We start from the raw sequence: 19,344 nt of genomic DNA, 5'->3' as shown, positions 1-19,344 counted from the left end.
ATGGCCCGTTGCTTTGCATCCGGAACTATATTTAAATATAGTTTTAAATATATGGAACTATATCGCTCTAAAAACGTACTTCATCTGCTTCATATTGGGCCCAGTCTTCCACTGCAGGGTCAAAAGCATCCAAATTCCAAATAAAGGCATTTTGCCCGTCAGTGGCTTACCCTCAATATGCGGCGGCTGCTAATGAGCAGGTTCCTTCGGGTCGTTCCATTTTCCTCGTCGCCACTGTAATAAGTCCACGGAGGCAGAATTCCCTCCACCAGAATCCCTTTATTAACAAAACCAACAGCAGTACAACCAGGTGCATTCACTTGCTGTCTACTCCGGGAGGGCAGAGGATCTGACAATGTTATATACAGAGAAGAGGTTCCCTGATTGGGCCACTAATCAGGGAACTCGTATTCCGATTGGTCAACCTCAAAGGCCTGGTCTAAGTCATTACAGTCTGTGAGAGAGTGTGGGTGTGTGTGAGTAGATAAGAGTTTGGATTTAATTTCCACACTCACCTCTGAATTTTTTGATGGCCAATTTGCATATCCTGCAATCATCTGATATTCTGTTTGCCTGAAACAAGAGTAATGATCTTAATAACACTGGCAGTGTGGTGCTCCCTCAGTACTGACCCTCTGACAGTGCGGCGCTCCCTCAGCACTGACTCTGTGACAGTGCAGCACTCCCTCAGTACTGACCCTCTGACAGTGCGGCACTCCCTCAGCACTGACTCTGTGACAGTGCGGTGCTCCCTCAGTACTGACCCTCTGACAGTGCGGGGCTCCCTCAGCACTGACCCTCTGACAGTGCGGCGCTCTCTCAGTACTGACCCTCTGACAATGCGGTGCTCCCTCAGCACTGACCCTCTGACAGTGCAGCACTCTCTCAGTACTGACCCTCTGACAGTGCGGTGCTCTCTCAGCACTGACCCTCTGACAGTGCGGCACTCCCTCAGCACTGACTCTGTGACAGTGCTGCACTCTCTCAGTACTAACCCTCTGACAGTGCAGCACTCCCTCAGCACTGACCCTCTGACAGTGCTGCACTCTCTCAGTACTGACCCTCTGACAGTGCAGCACTCCCTCAGTACTGACCCTCTGACAGTGCGACACTCCCTCAGCACTGACTCTGTGACAGTGCTGCACTCTCTCAGTACTGATCCTCTGACACTGCAGCACTCTCTCAGTACTGACCCTCTGACAGTGCAGCACTCCCTCAGTACTGACCCTCTGACAGTGCGACACTCCCTCAGCACTGACTCTGTGACAGTGCAGCACTCCCTCAGCACTGACCCTCTGACAGTGCTGCACTCTCTCAGTACCTACCCTCTGACACTGCTGCACTCTCTCAGTACTGACCCTACAACAATGCGGCACTTCCCCAGTTCTGACCCTCTGACAGTGCTGCACTCCCTCAGTATTGAATCCCCAACAGTGTGGCACTCCTTATGGGCTTACCATCTGACAGGGCGGCATTCCCTCAGTACTGACCCTCTGACAGGATGACACTCTCTAAGTACTGACCATCTGGCAGTGCGGCACTCCCTCAGTACTGACCCTCGAGGGCGGTACAGTGGTTCAGTGGTTAGCACTGCTGCCTCACCACACCGAGGTCCGGGGTTCGATCCTGGCCCCGGGTCACTGTCTGTGTGGAGTTTGGACATTCTACCCGTGTCTGTGTGGGTCTCACCCCCACAACCCCAAAGATGTGCAGGGCAGGTGAATTGGCCACGCTAAATTGCCCCTTAATTGGAAAAATTAAACAAAAGTACTGACCCTCTGATAATGGGGCACTTCTCAGTACAAACCCTCCGAAAGTGGGGCACTCCCTCAGTATTGTCCCTCCGACAGTGCAGTGCTCCCTCAGTACTGACCCCCCCCCCACCCCCCGACATTGTGGCAGTCCCTCGGTGGCGGGAAAGATGAGTAAATGAGTGCAAAGTTGGTTGGTACTCACTGGCATGGTTTCCGACACGTTTTGAAACAGTTCAGGACATCCTCAGAGAATTCTTTGGACAATCGATAATAGCAATGTCCTGCAGATGGGGAAAGCAGGAATGGAGGAGGGGAATTTGGAACATTATTCTGATTAACACCACAGAAAGTCTACCTCATATCAGCCTCAGCAACAGAGCTAACAGCTTACGGCCTAATCATATCATCCTTCACAACAGCCCTGAGGACTGTGACCTGTATCAGCCTTAGCAACAGCCCCGAGAGGCTGCAAATGACTCATATCAACCTCAGCAACAGCCTTGAGAGGCAGAGGCCTTGTCATATCAGCCTTAGAAACAGCCCTGTGAGACTGCGGCCTCCTCATATCAGTCTTTACACAGGTCCGACAGTATGCGACCTACTCATATCAGCCTTAGAAACAGGCACAATGGGCTGCGGCCTCATCATATCAGCCTTAGAAACAGGCCCGAAAGCTTACAGCATACTCATATCAACCTTAGCAATCGGCCTGACAGCGTGTGGCCTACTCATATCAGCCATAGCAATGGCTGGAGAGGCTGGGGCCTGCTCATAGCAGACTGAGCAGCAGGTCCGGCAGCTTGGTACCTACTCATAGTGGCCTGAGCAACAGGCCCGACCTCCTGCAGTTTACTCATATCAGCATTAGCAACAGACCCAATAGCCTGTGACCTACTCAGATCAGCCTTGGTAACAGGCCCAAGAGTCTGCAAACTACTCTTATCTGCAAACCTCCAGGCCTGATATCCTGCAATCTACTTATATCAGCCTTAGCTACAGGCCCAATATACTACAGTTTTGTCATATCAGCCTTAGCAACAGGCCCTAGAATCTGCAATCTACTCATATCAGCCTTAGCTTCAGGCCCAATATCTAGTCTAGTCATATCAGCCTCAGCAACAGGCCTGACATCCTGTGGCCTACTCATATCAGCCTTAGCAACAGGCCCAAGAGTTTACAATCTACTCGTATCAGCCTTAACAACGGGCCCAAAAGTCTGCAGTCTACTCACATCAGCCACAGCTACAGGCCTGAGAGACCCCAAACCAGTCCTGAAAGGCTAGATGGTCCAGTGCGCAGTTCGGGAAGCGTAACCCCCTTATATCCCACACTACTTACCCCAGGCGGTGTGCTTGTTATAGTTACAGTACTCAGCCCCGGGCGGTAGCGGGTAAAAGTAGTAGGCGCAGCCACAACGAGAAACCATGGTGAACTGGAAGCAGGATCGAACACAGGCCTAAGGAGCAAGGAGAAGGAGAGAGATAAAGAAAGAGAGAGAGAGACAGTGATAGGGAGAAAAAAAGTCCAAACTGGGGTGGAAGGGTAGGGGAAAGAGCCTGGGTCAGAGGCCTCAGGAACAGGCCTGAGTGCCTGCGTCCTACATCCATATGTCAACAAGGCGCGGTTCCGGGTCTGGGCTGAAGAACGGCTCAGCCTATCTTGGGACTAATTTCCCCGTTGCCCCCCCCCCAGCCCCGGTTTACCTGCTGGGTATAGTCGGACCTATAGAGGTTCTGCACCCCGATCTCGCTTCCATCCTGGGTACAGTCGCTGTAATCTCCGCCAAGGCGCCTGACCTCCTCCTGAAACACAGAACAGGACGCAGTGAGTGATCCCAGCGGAGGAGAACCCCACCTTCAAAATGACTGACCGAGCGAGAGAGAGACAGAGTGAGACACGGGGTGAGAGAGACAGAGAGAGAGAGGGACAAAAGAGAGAGAGAGAGACAGACGGAGAAGAGAGAGAGAGAGAAAGAGAGAGACAAGGAGCTGGATTCTCCGCCGGCGGGATGCTCCGTTACGCCGGCCGGTCAATGGGGTTTCCCGTTGTGGGGCAGCCCCACACCGTCGGGAAACTCCCCCGGGCTGCCGGCAAAAAGGAGCATCTCGCCGGCGGAGAATCCAGCCCAAAGAGAGTGAGAGAGACAGAAAGATGGACAGAGAGAGTTAGAGAGAGGCAGGCCAAGAGATGGACCAAGAGAGGGAGAGAGACAGACAGACAGACAAAACAAGAGGCAGGGAGAGAGCGAGCCAAGGAGAGAGTGAGAGACAGACAGAGTGAGAGAGAGATAGTGAGAATGATAATGGGACAGAGAGATGTGTTTGGTGTTCGTTGTCTAGCAAGGAATCTATAGTACTGCTGGTGACTTGTCCAAACCAGGAATTTTATTAATATACACGTGGTAAGGTAACGATCAGATACAGAGCAAGTTATCATAGTTTCTTTAGAATCCCCTGGAACTGCACCTATGCACGACTGTCCTCATGTACGTCTTACAACCTTCTGATGAGAGTGCTTTGTCACATGACCACTGTCTCAAGACGCATGGTAGATCTGTACCGCCACCTGCTGGTTGGAGGTCGCACCAACTGTATACAATATTGTCTACAGGCAATATCACCACATCCCCCTTCCTTAAGAGGCATTGATGTTTGTATACAAACATGATTACTATCTTTACTTTATACATTTGTGATATGCATAAACAATGTAAACAGATTTAACTAGGATGTCCATGGACATGATCGCCTGGTCAGTGTCCGTCCCTGCTGGTTGGAGGTCACATCACCAACTGTATACAATATTGTCTACAGATAATATCACCACAAGTGAGACAGACCTCAGAGAAAGAGAGACACACACACAGACAGAGAGGGACAGAGAGAGAGACAGGTAGACAGACAGAGAATGACAGAGTGAGTGAGTGGGACAAAGAGAGAAAACACACCATGAGAGACAGACCACGAGAGACAGACCGCGAGAGACAGACCGCGATAGAGAGAGAGACCGACAGAGAGTGGCCAACAGAGTGAGAGAGAGAAAGGCAGTGAGACATAGGGAGAGAGAGCAAGAGACAGAGACAGACAGACCAAGAGAGAGAGGATGATGAGATACAGAGAGAGAGACACAGAGAGAGAGACAGGAACAGAGAGAGTGAGAGAGATAGAGACAGAGGGCTGGACAGAGATACAGATAAGAAAGAGAAAGACATAGATTGATTGATTTTCACATGTACTGAAGTACAGAGCAAAATATTTTTCTGCGGCCAAGGGGACGTACACAGTACGCACACGGTAGACAAAGTACATCAACAAATAGTGATTGGTTACAGTGCGGAACAAGGGCCAAACAAAGCAAATACATGAGCAAGTGCACATAGGGCATCGTGAATAGTGTTCTTACAGAGAATAGATCAGTCCAAGGGAGAGTCGTTGAGGAATCTTGTAGCTGTGGGGAAGAAACTGTTCCTATGTCTGGATGTGCGGGTCTTCAGACTTCTGTATCTTCTGCCTGATGGAAGGGTCTGGAAGAAGGCAATGCCTGTGTGGGAGGGGTCTCTGATAATATTTGTCTGCTTCCTGAGGTAGCGGGAGACGTTGTTGGGTTTTCTTGCCTGTTGCATCAACGTGAGTGGACCAGGACAGACTGTTGGTGATGGTGACCCCCAGGAACTTAAAGCTTTAAAAAAAAATTTTTAGAGTACCCAATTCACTATTTCCAATGAAAGGGCAATTTAGCATAGCCAATCCACCTACCCTGCACATCTTTGGGTTGTGGGGGTGTAGCGCACAAAGACTCCATGAGACGAATAGAGTGAAGTCGATGAGGCTTTATTAAGCGTGTCTGTTCCCCCGCAGCTCGATAGTAACTGGCCTGCGGGGGAAGACTCCGGCTTCTTATACTCCGCCTTCAGGGCGGAGCTTGAGGTCAACGGCCAACCAGGACCCGGGATCTGTCAGCCAATGACATTAGGGCTTCCAGTCCCACATGACCCCCAATACATACTACCACATTCACCCCTTGTCAAAAATGAACCCGGCGGGGTGATGCTTCGTATGGTGGTAAGGGTTTACAGGGCTGGTCCTGGGAGGATAAAACATTCACATGGCAATACAGTATTGGACAATTTTGTCCTGTTGCAACTATTTACAGAGGGTATAGGAAGAAAAGCAAAATGTTCTTGTGAACAGTCCATATTTGTTTTACATCGACGCCACGAGTCGGTCGGGCGGTCTGGTCATCCGTGTCGATCGCCTCGGCCCCGGTGGTGGTGGTGGTGCTTGTATCGGTGTTGTCGTCTCCGGGAGCCTTACGGTTTCAGCTTGGGCTTTATTCCTGGTCGGGCCTGGGAGGAGGACTGATCCTCCTGGGAAGGGGGCGGTCGCGGGGTGCGGCGGTGGCAGGAAGGGGGGGTTGGGTTGATGGTGTCGGGGGGGTGTGCGTGTTGCCGGCGGGCACCAGATCCCGCAGGGAGACCGTGTCCTGTCGGCCGTCAGGGTACTCCACGTAGGCGTACTGGGGGTTCGCGTGGAGGAGGTGAACCCTTTTGACCAACGGGTCCGCCTTATGTGCCCGTACATGCTTTCGGAGCAGGATGGGTCCTGGGGCCGCCAGCCAGGTCGGCAGCGACGTTCCAGAGGAGGACCTCCTAGGGAAGACAAGGAGACGCTCATGTGGCGTTTGATTAGTGCTCGTACATAATAACGACCGGATGGAATGGAGAGCGTCCGGGAGGACCTCCTGCCACCGTGAAACTGGGAGGTCCCTGGACCGTAGGGCCAGTAGGACGGCCTTCCAGACCGTGCCGTTCTCCCTTTCTACTTGCCCGTTCCCCCAGGGGTTGTAGCTGGTCGTCCTGCTTGAGGCTATGCCCTTGCTGAGCAGGAACTGGCGCAGCTCGTCACTCATGAAAGAGGACCCCCTGTCGCTGTGGACGTATGCGGGGTAACCGAACAGTGTGAAGATGCTGTTCAGTGCTCTGATGACTGTGGCCGCGGTCATGTCAGAACAGGGAATGGCAAAAGGGAAGCGGGAGTATTCGTCCACTACATTAAGAAAATATGCGTTGCGGTCGGTGGAGGGGAGGGGCCCTTTGAAATCGAGACTGAGGCGTTCAAAGGGGCGGGAAGCCTTAATCAGGTGCGCTCCATCTGGCCTGAAAAAATGCGGCTTGCATTCCGCGCAGATGTGGCAGTCCCTTGTGACTGTACGGACCTCCTCTAAAGAGTATGGGAGATTGCGGGGCTTGATGAAGTGGTAAAACCGAGTGACCCCCGGGTGGCAGAGGTCCTCGTGGAGGGTTTGGAGGCGGTTAATTTGTGCGTTGGCACATGTGCCGCGGGATAGGGCATCGGACGGCTCGTTCAGCTTTCCGGGACGATACAAAATCTCATAGTTGAAGGTGGAGAGCTCGATCCTCCACCTTAAGATCTTGTCGTTTTTGATTTTGCCCCGCTGTGCATTATCGAACATGAAGGCTACCGACCGTTGGTCCGTGAGGAGAGTGAATCTCCTGCCGGCCAGGTAATGCTTCCAATGTCGCACAGCTTTCACTATGGCTTGGGCTTCCTTTTCTACTGAAGAGTGGCGGATTTCTGAGGCGTGGAGGGTCCGGGAGAAAAAGGCAACAGGTCTGCCCGCTTGGTTAAGGGTGGCCGCTAGAACTACGTCGGAGGCATCGCTCTCGACCTGGAAGGGGAGGGACTCGTCGATGGCGTGCATCGTGGCCTTTGCGATATCCGCTTTGATGCGGCTGAAGGCCTGGCAAGCCTCTGTCGACAGAGGGAAGGTCGTGGTCTGTATTAGGGGGCGGGCCTTGTCTGCGTACTGGGGGACCCACTGGGCGTAGTATGAAAAGAACCCCAAGCAGCGTTTCAGGGCTTTTGGGCAGTGCGGGAGGGGAAATTCCATGAGTGCGCGCATACGTTCGGGGTCGGGGCCTATTATCCCATTGCGCACTACGTAGCCCAGAATGGCTAGCCGGTCGGTGCTAAAAACGCACTTGTCCTCGTTGTACGTGAGGTTCAAGGCTTTGGCGGTCTGGAGGAATTTTTGGAGGTTGGCGTCGTGGTCCTGCTGATCGTGGCCGCAGATGGTTACATTGTCGAGATACGGGAACGTGGCCCGCAACCCATGTTGATCAACCATTCGGTCCATCTCCCGTTGGAAGACCGAGACCCCGTTTGTGACGCCAAAAGGGACCCGTAGGAAATGGTATAATCGCCCGTCTGTCTCGAAGGCTGTGTACTTGCGGTCACTTGGGCGGATGGGGGGCTGATGGTAGGCGGACTTGAGGTCCACGGTGGAGAAGACTTTATACTGGGCAATCCGATTGACCATGTCGGATATGCGGGGGAGAGGGTACGCGTCTAGTTGTGTGTACCTGTTGATGGTCTGGCTATAGTCAATGACCATCCTTTGTTTCTCCCCTGTCTTCACTACTACCACCTGTGCTCTCCAGGGACTATTGCTGGCCTGGATTATGCCCTCCTTTAGTAGCCGCTGGACTTCGGACCGAATGAAGGTCCGGTCCTGGGCGCTGTACCGTCTGCTCCTAGTGGCGACGGGTTTGCAATCCGGGGTGAGGTTCGCAAACAAGGACGGGGGTTGCACCTTGAGGGTAGCGAGGCCGCAGATAGTGAGTGGGGGTATGAGGCCGCCGAATTTGAACGTAAGGCTCTGTAGATTGCATTGGAAATCTAATCCCAGCAAGGTGGGGGCACAGAGTTGGGGAAGGACGTTTAGTTTGTAGTTTTTGAACTCCCTCCCCTGCACCGTTAGGGTAACTATGCAGAATCCCTGGATCTGTACGGAGTGGGATCCTGCAGCTAGGCAAATCTTTTGTGCGCTGGGATAGGTGGTTAAGGAACAGCGTCTTACCGTGTCGGGGTGTATAAAGCTTTCCGTGCTCCCGGAGTCGACTAGGCATGGCGTCTCGTGGCCGTTTATTAGTACCATTGTCGTCGTCGTCTGGAGTGTCCGGGTCCGAGCCTGATCGAGCGTAATCGAAGCGAGCCGTGGTTGTAGTAGTGGAGTGGGGTCCGTTGTTGCCGTCCAAGATGGCGTCAGGGATGAACAAAATGGCCGCCCCCATACATCGCACGTGGCTGGGGCGGTCCAAGATGGCGGCGCCCCTCCTCCCCTCGTGGTGGCCGGGACCCAAAATGGCGGCGTCTGCGGGTCGCACATGGTGTGCTGGGGGGGCTGGGGAGCGCTAGGACCGCGAGCGCTAGGACCGCGAGGACCGCGCGGAGCTCCCTCACCACGAGCGCTAGGACCGCGAGCGCTAGGACCGCGCGGAGCTCCCTCACCGGGGACAGCGGTGGTCGGGGCCCAAGTCGGCGGCGCCGGCGGGTCAGGCGTGGGGCCGCGAGCGCTAGGACCGCGCGGATCTCCCTCACCGGGGACAGCGGTGGTCGGGGCCCAGGTCGGCGGCACCGGCGGGTCAGGCGTGGGGCGCGCGGTGGGGGTTAGGGTGGCGTTAGGGACGCGGAAAACTCCCTCCTCTCCGTGGGGAGTGTTGGCCGGGACCCAAAGCGGTAGCGCCGGCGGCGGGTCATACATGGGCTGCGGGGAGGGGGGTTGGGGGGGCGTAGGCGGCATGCAGGGCTCCCAGTTCTCCCGGGACCGCGGTGGTCGGGACCCAGAGCGGCTGCGCCTGCGGGTCGCACATGGCGTGCTGGGGGGGTTGGGGCGCGTAAACTGCTTGCAGGGCTCCCTGTGCTCCCGGGACAGCGGCGACCTCGTGGGACCGGCACACAACCGCATAGTGGCCCTTTTTCCCGCAACTTTTGCAGATGGCTGCGCGGGCCGGACAGCGCTGCCGGGGGTGTTTCGCCTGGCCGCAGAAATAACAGCGGGCGCCCCCGGTGCGACTCGGCGTTTGCACCGCGCAAGCCTGTGGGGGGGTAGGGGGTTTGCCGCGACGGGTACGTACGGGGCCCAATGGGTTGCCGCGCGGTCGGGGCCGTAGGCGCGGGTATTACGCGCGGCCACGTCTAAGGAGGCTGCTAGGGCCCGTGCCTCTGAGAGTCCTAGCGACTCTTTTTCTAGAAGTCTTTGGTGGATTTGGGAGGATTGCATACCTGCCACAAAAGCATCGCGCATTAACATGTCCGTGTGTTCGTTTGCGTTCACCGACGGGCAGCTGCAGGCTCGTCCCAAAATCAGCAGCGCGGCGTAGAACTTGTCCATCGATTCTCCGGGAGCTTGCCGTCTCGTCGCGAGCTGGTAGCGAGCGTAGATTTGGTTAACTGGGCAAACGTAGAGTCTTTTCAGTGCTGCGAACGCCGTCTGGAAATCGTCCGAGTCTTCGATGAGGGAGAAAATCTCCGTGCTCACCCTCGAGTGCAGGACCTGCAGTTTTTGGTCTTCTGTGACCCGGCCGGTGGTCGTTCTGATGTAGGCCTCGAAGCAAGTTTGCCAGTGCTTGAAGGCTGCTGCCGCGTTCACTGCGTGGGGGCTGATCCTCAGGCATTCCGGAATGATCCTGAGCTCCATAGTCCTTTTTTTTAGGCACGCTTAATAAATTGTAGCGCACAAAGACTCCATGAGACGAATAGAGTGAAGTCGATGAGGCTTTATTAAGCGTGTCTGTTCCCCCGCAGCTCGATAGTAACTGGCCTGCGGGGGAAGACTCCGGCTTCTTATACTCCGCCTTCAGGGCGGAGCTTGAGGTCAACGGCCAACCAGGACCCGGGATCTGTCAGCCAATGACATTAGGGCTTCCAGTCCCACATGACCCCCAATACATACTACCACATTCACCCCTTGTCAAAAATGAACCCGGCGGGGTGATGCTTCGTATGGTGGTAAGGGTTTACAGGGCTGGTCCTGGGAGGATAAAACATTCACATGGCAATACAGTATTGGACAATTTTGTCCTGTTGCAACTATTTACAGAGGGTATAGGAAGAAAAGCAAAATGTTCTTGTGAACAGTCCATATTTGTTTTACATCGACGCCACGAGTCGGTCGGGCGGTCTGGTCGTCCGTGTCGATCGCCTCGGCCCCGGTGGTGGTGGTGGTGCTTGTATCGGTGTTGTCGTCTCCGGGAGCCTTACGGTTTCAGCTTGGGCTTTATTCCTGGTCGGGCCTGGGAGGAGGACTGATCCTCCTGGGAAGGGGGCGGTCGCGGGGTGCGGCGGTGGCAGGAAGGGGGGGTTGGGTTGATGGTGTCGGGGGGGTGTGCGTGTTGCCGGCGGGCGCCAGATCCCGCAGGGAGACCGTGTCCTGTCGGCCGTCAGGGTACTCCACGTAGGCGTACTGGGGGTTCGCGTGGAGGAGGTGAACCCTTTTGACCAACGGGTCCGCCTTATGTGCCCGTACATGCTTTCGGAGCAGGATGGGTCCTGGGGCCGCCAGCCAGGTCGGCAGCGACGTTCCAGAGGAGGACCTCCTAGGGAAGACAAGGAGACGCTCATGTGGCGTTTGATTAGTGCTCGTACATAATAACGACCGGATGGAATGGAGAGCGTCCGGGAGGACCTCCTGCCACCGTGAAACTGGGAGGTCCCTGGACCGTAGGGCCAGTAGGACGGCCTTCCAGACCGTGCCGTTCTCCCTTTCTACTTGCCCGTTCCCCCAGGGGTTGTAGCTGGTCGTCCAATGCCAGCCAATGACATTAGGGCTTCCAGTCCCACATGACCCCCAATACATACTACCACAGGGGGCGAAACCCACACAAACACGGGGAGAATGTGCAAACTCCACACGGACTGTGACCCAGCGCCGGGATCAAACCTGGGACCTCAGCACCGTGAGACTGCAGTGCTAACCACTGCGCCACCGCGCTGCCCTTCAGCAATTTAAACCTATCGACCATCTCCGCATCGGAGCCATTTAGTAGATAGGGGCATGTGTCCTACTACGCTTCCTGAAGTCGATGATCAGTTCCTCGGTCTTTCCAACATTTAGAGAGAGGTTGTTTTCGGTGCAACCAAGTGATTTATCTCCCTCCTGTAGTCTGATTCGTCGTTGTTTGAGATATGACCCACCAGAGCTGTATCATCCGCAAACGTAAAGATTGAGTTGGAGTTAAATCTTGCCACACAGTCATGTGCGTATAGAGAGTACAGTAGAGGACTGAGCACACATCCTTGCGGGGCCCCGATGTTGAGGACCATTATGGAGGAGATGCTGTTACCTATCCGGACAGATTGCGGTCTGTTGGTGCGGAAGTCGAGGATCCAGCTGCACAGGGAGGGGTCAAGTCCAAGATTGCAGAGTTTGGTTATTAGTCATGTCGGGATAATGATGTTGAAGGCGGAGCTGTAGTCTTATGAACAGCAGCCTGACATAGGTGTCCTTGTTGTCGAGGTGTTCGAGTGTTGATTGTAGTGCCAGGGACATAGCATCTGCTGTGGATCGGTTGCGGTAATAGGCAAACTGCAGTGGATCGAGACCGTCTGGGAGGCTGGCGTTGATCCGTCTCATGACTAGCCGCTCAAAGCATTTCATGACGGGCAGCACGGTAGCCTTGTGGATAGCACAATTGCTTCACAGCTCCAGGGTCCCAGGTTCGATTCTGGCTTGGGTCACTGTCTGTGCGGAGTCTGCACATCCTCCCCGTGTGTGCGTGGGTTTCCTCCGGGTGCTCCGGTTTCCTCCCACAGTCCAAAGATGTGCAGGTTAGGTGGATTGGCCATGATAAATTGCCCTTAGTGTCCAAAATTGCCCTTAGTGTTGGGTGGGATTGCTGGGTTGTGGGGATGGGGTGGCGGTGTTGACCTTGGGTGGGGGGCTCTTTCCAGGAGCCGGTGCAGACTCGATGGGCTGAATGGCCTCCTTCTGCACTGTAAATTCTATGATAACTGTGATGATAACAGAGCAGCACGGTAGCATTGTGGATAGCACAATTGCTTCACAGTTCCAGGGTCCCAGGTTCGATTCTGGCTTGGGTCACTGTCTGTGCGGAGTCTGCACATCCTCCCTGTGTGTGCGTGGGTTTCCTGCGGGTGCTCCGGTTTCCTCCCACAGTCCAAAGGTGTGCGGGTTAGGTGGATTGGCCATGCTAAATTGCCCATAGTGTCCGAAATTGCCCCTAGTGTTGGGTGGGTTACTGGGTTATGGGGATCGGGTGGAGGTGTGGATCTTGGGTAGGGTGTGTAGCCACCTAAATTGGCCAACTCCCGATTTAAAATGGCGAACGGCAAAGGCTGATGGGAAAGTCAGCCAACATAGACAGAAACCAGCAGCTGCAGGTTTGCTGTGTATTGAACTCTGCAAAAACCAGACAACATCGATACCAGCGACCATCAGCATAACAAAGTAGCAGCCATCTGCATACTGATGAGCAATCCCCGGGAACAATAAGTAACATTTTGGACACACAAAGCAAAGCCAGACTCCTCGGCGCCAGCAGGAGCCAACACAAAGGGGGTGAACGAGCAGCTCAAGACCGCCCATCGATCAGGGAACCGCTCCAGTATTGGAGAAAATCGAACCAAGCGATTGGGACAATGTCTAATCACTTGGGACCAGGTACAGGGTCCGCCCCGAAAGGCGGGAAGCCCCTGGGGACTACAAGAGTTGAGCCCCAAGTTCAAATCGCTCTCTTCACCTCTGCGTCCTGCCCGGGTCACCCAGCAACACGAACCAACATTGACCGTGACCGGTGCAGTGATCGCCGAAAGCCCGTAAGTCTTAATTCAACGCTCGCTACGAGATAGGTGCGACCAATCCGTACCAAATTCGAATCCCGCAGGCTCAGAACCCGAACGAAAGGCTATTTGTTCCCCTGACCTGGTGGGCCAGTCCGAAGTTAAATATAGGCCTGGTAGTTGTAGAAGTAGCTTAGACGTAGAATTGTTTTTTAAAAAAGTTTCCAAACACAATTATTCCTCCTTATAAATCAACAAAAACGGTAACACAATAACTAATAGATAACATGGTTTAAATAAAGTAGTGAACTAACAAAGTAACACGAAATAGTGCTCCCCCCCCCCGCCCCTCCACCCCATCTAGAACAAAAACAATTTACCCCCCCCTTTCCTCCCCCCCCCCTCCTCTCTTTCTGGGCTGCTGCTGCTGGCTTTCTATTTTCCCCCTAACGTTCTGCTAGATAGTCGAGGAACGGTTGCCACCGCCTGGTGAACCCCTGAGCCGATCCTCTCAGCGCAAACTTCATCCGTTCCAGTTTTATGAACCCCGCCATATCGTTTATTCAGGCCTCCACGCCGGGGGGTTTCGCTTCCTTCCACATGAGTAAAATCCTACGCCGGGCTACTAGGGACGCAAAGGCCACAATATTGGCCTCTTTCGCCTCCTGCACTCCCGGCTCATCTGCTACCCCAAATATAGCTAACCCCCAGCTTGGCGTGACCCGGACCTTCACCACCTTTGAGATCACTCTTGCCACTCCCCTCCAGTACTCCTCCAATGCTGGACACGACCAAAACATGTGTGTGTGGTTTGCCGGGCTTCCCCCGCACCTCCCGCACCTGTCCTCCACTCCGAAGAACCTGCTCAACCTAGCTCCCGTTATGTGTGCTCTATGTAGCACCTTGAATTGGACCAGGCTAAGCCTGGCACATGAGGAAGAGGAATTTACCCTACTTAGGGCATCAGCCCACAAACCCTCCTCAATCTCCTCCCCGAGCTCTTCTTCCCATTTTCCTTTCAGCTCTTCTACCAGCTCCTCCCCCTCTTCTCTCATCTCCCGGTATATTTCGGACACTTTGCCCTCCCTGACCCACCCCCCCGAAAGCACTCTATCCTGGATTCCCTGTGTCGGGAGCAGCGGAAATTCCCTCACCTGTTGTCTCGTGAATGCCCTCACCTGCATATACCTAAAGATATTCCCCGGAGGCAGCTCATACTTTTCCTCTCGCGCTCCCAAGCTCGCAAACGTCCCATCTATAAATAAGTCTCCCACTCTCCTAATTCCTGCCCGGTGCCAACTCTGGAACCCTCCGTCCAGCCTTCCTGGGACAAACCTATGGTTGTTCCTGATCGGGGACCACACCGAGGCTCCCAATACACCCTTCTGTCGCCTCCATTGCCCCCAGATACTTAATGTTGCCGCCACCACTGGGTTAGTGGTAAACCTTTTCGGGGAGAGCGGTAGTGGCGCCGTCACCAGCGCTTTTAAGCTCGTTCCTTTACAGGACGCCATCTCCAGCCTTTTCCACGCCGCCCCCTCTCCCTCTATCATCCACTTGCGGATCATCTCCACATTGGCGGCCCAGTAATAGTCGCACAAATTCGGCAACGGCAGTCCCCCTCTGTCCCTGCTACGTTGCAGGAACCCCCTCCTTACCCTCGGGGCCTTCCCTGCCCACGCGAAGCTCATGATGCTCCTATCTATTTTTTTGAAAAAGGCCTTAGTGATCAATATAGGGAGACATTGAAACACAAATAGGAACCTCGGGGGGACCATCACCTTAATCGCCTGCACTCTGCCCGCCAGTGACAGCGGCTGCATGTCCCACCTTTTGAAATCCTCTTCCATTTGCTCCACCAGCCGAGTCAGATTGAGTCTGTGGAAGGTTCCCCAGCTCCTAGCGATCTGAATCCCCAGGTCTCGGAAGTTTCTTTCCACTCTCCTTAGCGGCAGGCCATCTATCCCTCTACTCTGGTCCCCAGGGTGTATCACAAAAAGCTCACTCTTCCCCATGTTAAGCCTATATCCCGAGAAATCTCCAAACTCCCTCAATATCTGCATAACCTCTGTCATCCCCCCCCACTGGATCCGCCACATACAGCAGTAGGTCATCTGCGTAGAGTGACACTCGGTGTTCCTCTCCCCCTCTAACCACCCCTCTCCATTTCCTGGAGTCTCTCAGCGCTATGGCCAGTGGTTCAATTGCCAGCGCGAACAGTAATGGGGACAGTAATGTTCCCCTATGTAACTGAAAATACTCCGATCTTTGCCGATTTGTGACTACACTTGCCATTGGGGTCCCATAGAGCAGTTTAACCCAGCTGACAAACCCCTCCCTGAACCCAAACCTCCTCAGCACCTCCCATAAATACTCCCACTCTACCCTATCAAATGCCTTCTTTGCATCCATTGTCGCCACTATCTCTGCCTCCCCATCTGCTGGGGGCATCATTATCACCCCCCAATAGCCGTCGCACGTTGACATTCAATTGTCTCCCCTTTACGAACCCTGTCTGATCTTCGTGCACCACCCCCGGGACACAATCCCCTATCCTCATTGTCAGCACTTTTGCCAGCAACTTGGCGTCCACATTCAGGAGCGAGATAGGCCTATAAGACCCGCATTGCAGCGGATCTTTATCTCGCTTCAGGATTAGTGATATCGCCGCCTCCGACATTGTCGGGGGTAGAGTCCTTCCTTCTCTGGACTCGTTAAAGGTTCTTACCAGCAGCGGGGCCAACAAGTCCACGTATTTCCTGTAAAATTCCACCGGGAACCCGTCAGGTCCCGGGGCCTTCCCTGCCTGCATGTTCCCCAGCCCTTTGGTCACCTCATCCACCCCAATTGGCGCCCCCAGGCCTGCCACCTCCTCCTCCTCCACCCTCGGGAACCTTAGTTGGTCCAGAAACCGCTGCATCCCCTCTTTTCCCTCCGGGGGTTGGGACCTATATAACCTCTCGTAAACGGTCTTAAACACCTCATTTACCTTCCCTGCTCTCCACATCGTAGTTCCCGTTTCATCCCTAACTCCTCCTATTTCCCTCGCCGCTGTCCTCTTACGAAGCTGGTGGGCCAACAGGCGACTCGCCTTTTCCCCATATTCATATCTCATCCCCTGTGCCTTCCTCCACTGTGCCTCTGCCCTCCCTGTGGTCAGCAGGTCGAACTCCGTCTGGAGTCGTCGCCTCTCCCTATATAGTCCTTCGTCCGGGGCCTCCGCATGTCTTTTATCCACACTCAAAATCTCCCCCAGTAATCTTTCCCTTTCTGTGGCCTCTGTTTTCCCCTTGTGAGCCCTGATGGAGATCAACTCTCCCCTGACCACTGCCTTCAGCGCTTCCCATACTACCCCCACTCGGACCTCCCCATCATCATTGGCCTCCAGGTACCTTTCAATACATCCCCGCACCCTTCCGCAGACTCCCTCATCCGCCAATCATCCCACATCCAGTCGCCAGAGTGGATGCTGCTCCCTCTCCTCTCCTAGTTCCAGATCCACCCAATGTGGGGCATGGTCTGAAACAGCTATGGCCGAGTACTCCGTTCCTTCCACCCTCGAAATCAGTGACCTTCCCAGAACGAAGAAATCTATCCGGGAGTATACCTTATGGACGTGGGAGAAAAAGGAGAACTCTTTGGCCAGCGGCCTAGCAAATCTCCACGGATCCACTCCCCCCATCTGGTCCATAAACTCCCTAAGCACCTTGGCCGCTGCCGGCCTTCTTCCGGTCCTGGATCTAGATCTATCTAACCCTGGGTCTAGCACGGTGTTGTAGTCCCCCCCCCCATTACCAGGTTTCCTACCTCCAGGTCCGGGATACGTCCCAGCATCCGCTTCATAAATCCCGCATCATCCCAGTTCGGGGCATATACGTTGACCAGCACGACCTCCATTCCCTGCAGTCTGCCACTCACCATCACATACCTGCCCCCGCTGTCCGCTACAATGCTCCTAGCCTCGAACGACACCTGTTTCCCCACCAATATGGCCACCCCTCTATTCTTTGCGTCCAGCCCTGAGTGGAACACCTGTCCCACCCATCCTTTCCTTAACCTAACCTGGTCCGCCACCTTCAGATGCGTCTCTTGAAGCATGGCCACGTCTGCCTTCAGTCCCTTTAAGTGCGCGAGCACTCGGGCCCTCTTAATCGGCCCATTTAGGCCTCTCACGTTCCACGCGTTCAGCCGGATTGGGGGGCTGCCCGGCCCCCCTCCCCTGACGACTAACCATCACCCTCTCTGGGCCAGTCCCATGTCCCGGTCCCGCGCACCCACCCGTCCCCCAGGCGGCGCATTCCCGCCCCGACCACCTTTTCTCTTACCAGCTCCCTTTCGATCCCAGCAGCAGCAACCCAGTTGTGCCCCCCCCCCCCCCGCTAGATCCCCATCTAGCATGGTTACTCCCCCCATATTGCTTCCGAAAGTCAGCTGACTTCAACTGACCCCAGCTTCTCCCGCTCTCTCCTTGACCCCCCCGTGTGTGGAACTCCCATCCTCCTTGCGCCTATCTTCCCGTCATCATCTCTCTAGCGCGGGAAAAGACCCGCGCTTTCCTTGAACCATCCCGCCCCCCATGGCGCAGCTCCCCCTACAGCCCCGTTCCCATTCCCCATCCCCCGACTGTGTCTCTTTTCCCTCCCACCGGCGCCCACATTTCTCAGTGTCCCCCCCGTCAAAGACCATCCCGATACAGTGAACCTCCCTTTCCCCAATTTACATCTCTATACATCAACATTGTCGTTTCCCCTCCAACATCAGTCCCTCAGTTCTGGTCCAGTTTCTCTTTTTGGATGAAGGCCTATGCTTCTTCCGACGTTTCAAAATAGTAATGTCTGTCCTGGTGCGTGACCCATAATCGCGCCGGCTGCAACATCCCGAACTTTACTTTCTTCTTATGCAGCACCTCCTTCGCTCGATTGAAACTCGCCCTCTTTCTCGCCACCTCCGCGCTCCAGTCCTGATACACTCGTATCACCGCATTCTCCCATCTGCTACTCCGTACCTTCTTGGCCCAGCTCAAAACAACTTCTCTGTCGTTGAAGCGGTGAAATCGCAGGACCATCGCCCTTGGTGGTTCTCCAGCCTTTGGTCTCCTCGCAGGGACCCGGTGAGCCCCTTCCACTTCTAAGGGGCCCAAGGGGGCCTCAGCTCCCATTAGTGAGCGTAGCATCGTGCTCGCATAAGCCTCGCCGTCAGCTCCTTCCACTCCCTCGGGGAGACGCAGGATCCGGAGGTTCTTTCTCCTTGATCTATTTTCCAGGACTTCAATTCTTTCGATGCACTTCTTATGAAGCGCCTCGTGCGTCTGCATTTGCCACCAATCTTTTTCTTGCACACTGGGGGGGACTCCCTGTTGCTTCACCCCACACCGGGTTTTGTCACAAACATTTCCCGTTGGGGCTCTCAAAAAGAGCCCGAATGTCCGTCAGAGCTGGAGCCGCCGAAATGTGCGGCTTAGCTGAGCATCGCCGCAAATGGAAGTTTAGACGTAGAATTTGTGCATGAGTAGCGATTACTGTGTATAATAAATGTGCTTTGATTTAAATCTTACTAATCGGTGTATTGGGTTATTAATCATTACTCGGACCTGAACCTCGTGGCGGTATCAGAAAGATACCTGGCGACTCGAGAACAAAGGTAATAAAACAGAGCAATTGAACCAAGGAGAAAGTTCGCAACAGGTGCTCTTTCCAAGAGCCGGTGCAGACTCGATGGGCCGAATGGCCTCCTTCTGCACTGTAAATTCTATGATTCTATGATGTCAGGGCCACCGGTTGGTTATCGTTGAGACAGGCTACCTTGTTCTTCTTTGGTACTGGTATTATGGTGGTCTTCTTGAAGGAGGTAGGGACCTTGGAGCAGAGGAGTGAGGTGTTGAAGATATCTTCGAGTACACTCGCCAGCTGGTCAGTGCAGGCTCTGAGTGCTCGCCCAGGGACTCCGGCGGGGCCCGTCGCTTTCCGCGGATTCACTTTCAAGAAGGCAGC

General features: G+C 54.5%; 1 protein-coding gene across 2 annotated transcripts in view; it reads right to left on the bottom strand.

Moving 5' to 3' along the window:
* LOC140392892 (epithelial sodium channel subunit alpha-like) overlaps nt 1–19,344 on the bottom strand; it is a 145,936-nt gene that overhangs the window by 42,585 nt on the left and 84,007 nt on the right. For both annotated transcript variants that reach the window (XM_072478655.1, XM_072478654.1), the window contains exons 7-10: nt 3,458–3,556; nt 3,093–3,210; nt 1,957–2,035; nt 516–573 (exon numbers count right to left, since the gene is read on the bottom strand). In XM_072478655.1, the coding sequence (XP_072334756.1) occupies nt 516–573; nt 1,957–2,035; nt 3,093–3,210; nt 3,458–3,556 (354 nt within the window). The remainder of the gene's footprint in view (nt 1–515; nt 574–1,956; nt 2,036–3,092; nt 3,211–3,457; nt 3,557–19,344) is intronic.

The sequence above is a fragment of the Scyliorhinus torazame genome, chromosome 16, assembly GCF_047496885.1.
Source record: "Scyliorhinus torazame isolate Kashiwa2021f chromosome 16, sScyTor2.1, whole genome shotgun sequence".
NCBI classification, from domain to species: domain Eukaryota; kingdom Metazoa; phylum Chordata; class Chondrichthyes; order Carcharhiniformes; family Scyliorhinidae; genus Scyliorhinus; species Scyliorhinus torazame.
Note: the sequence above shows the minus strand (reverse complement) of the source record. Positions and strands in the feature narration are given on the sequence as shown.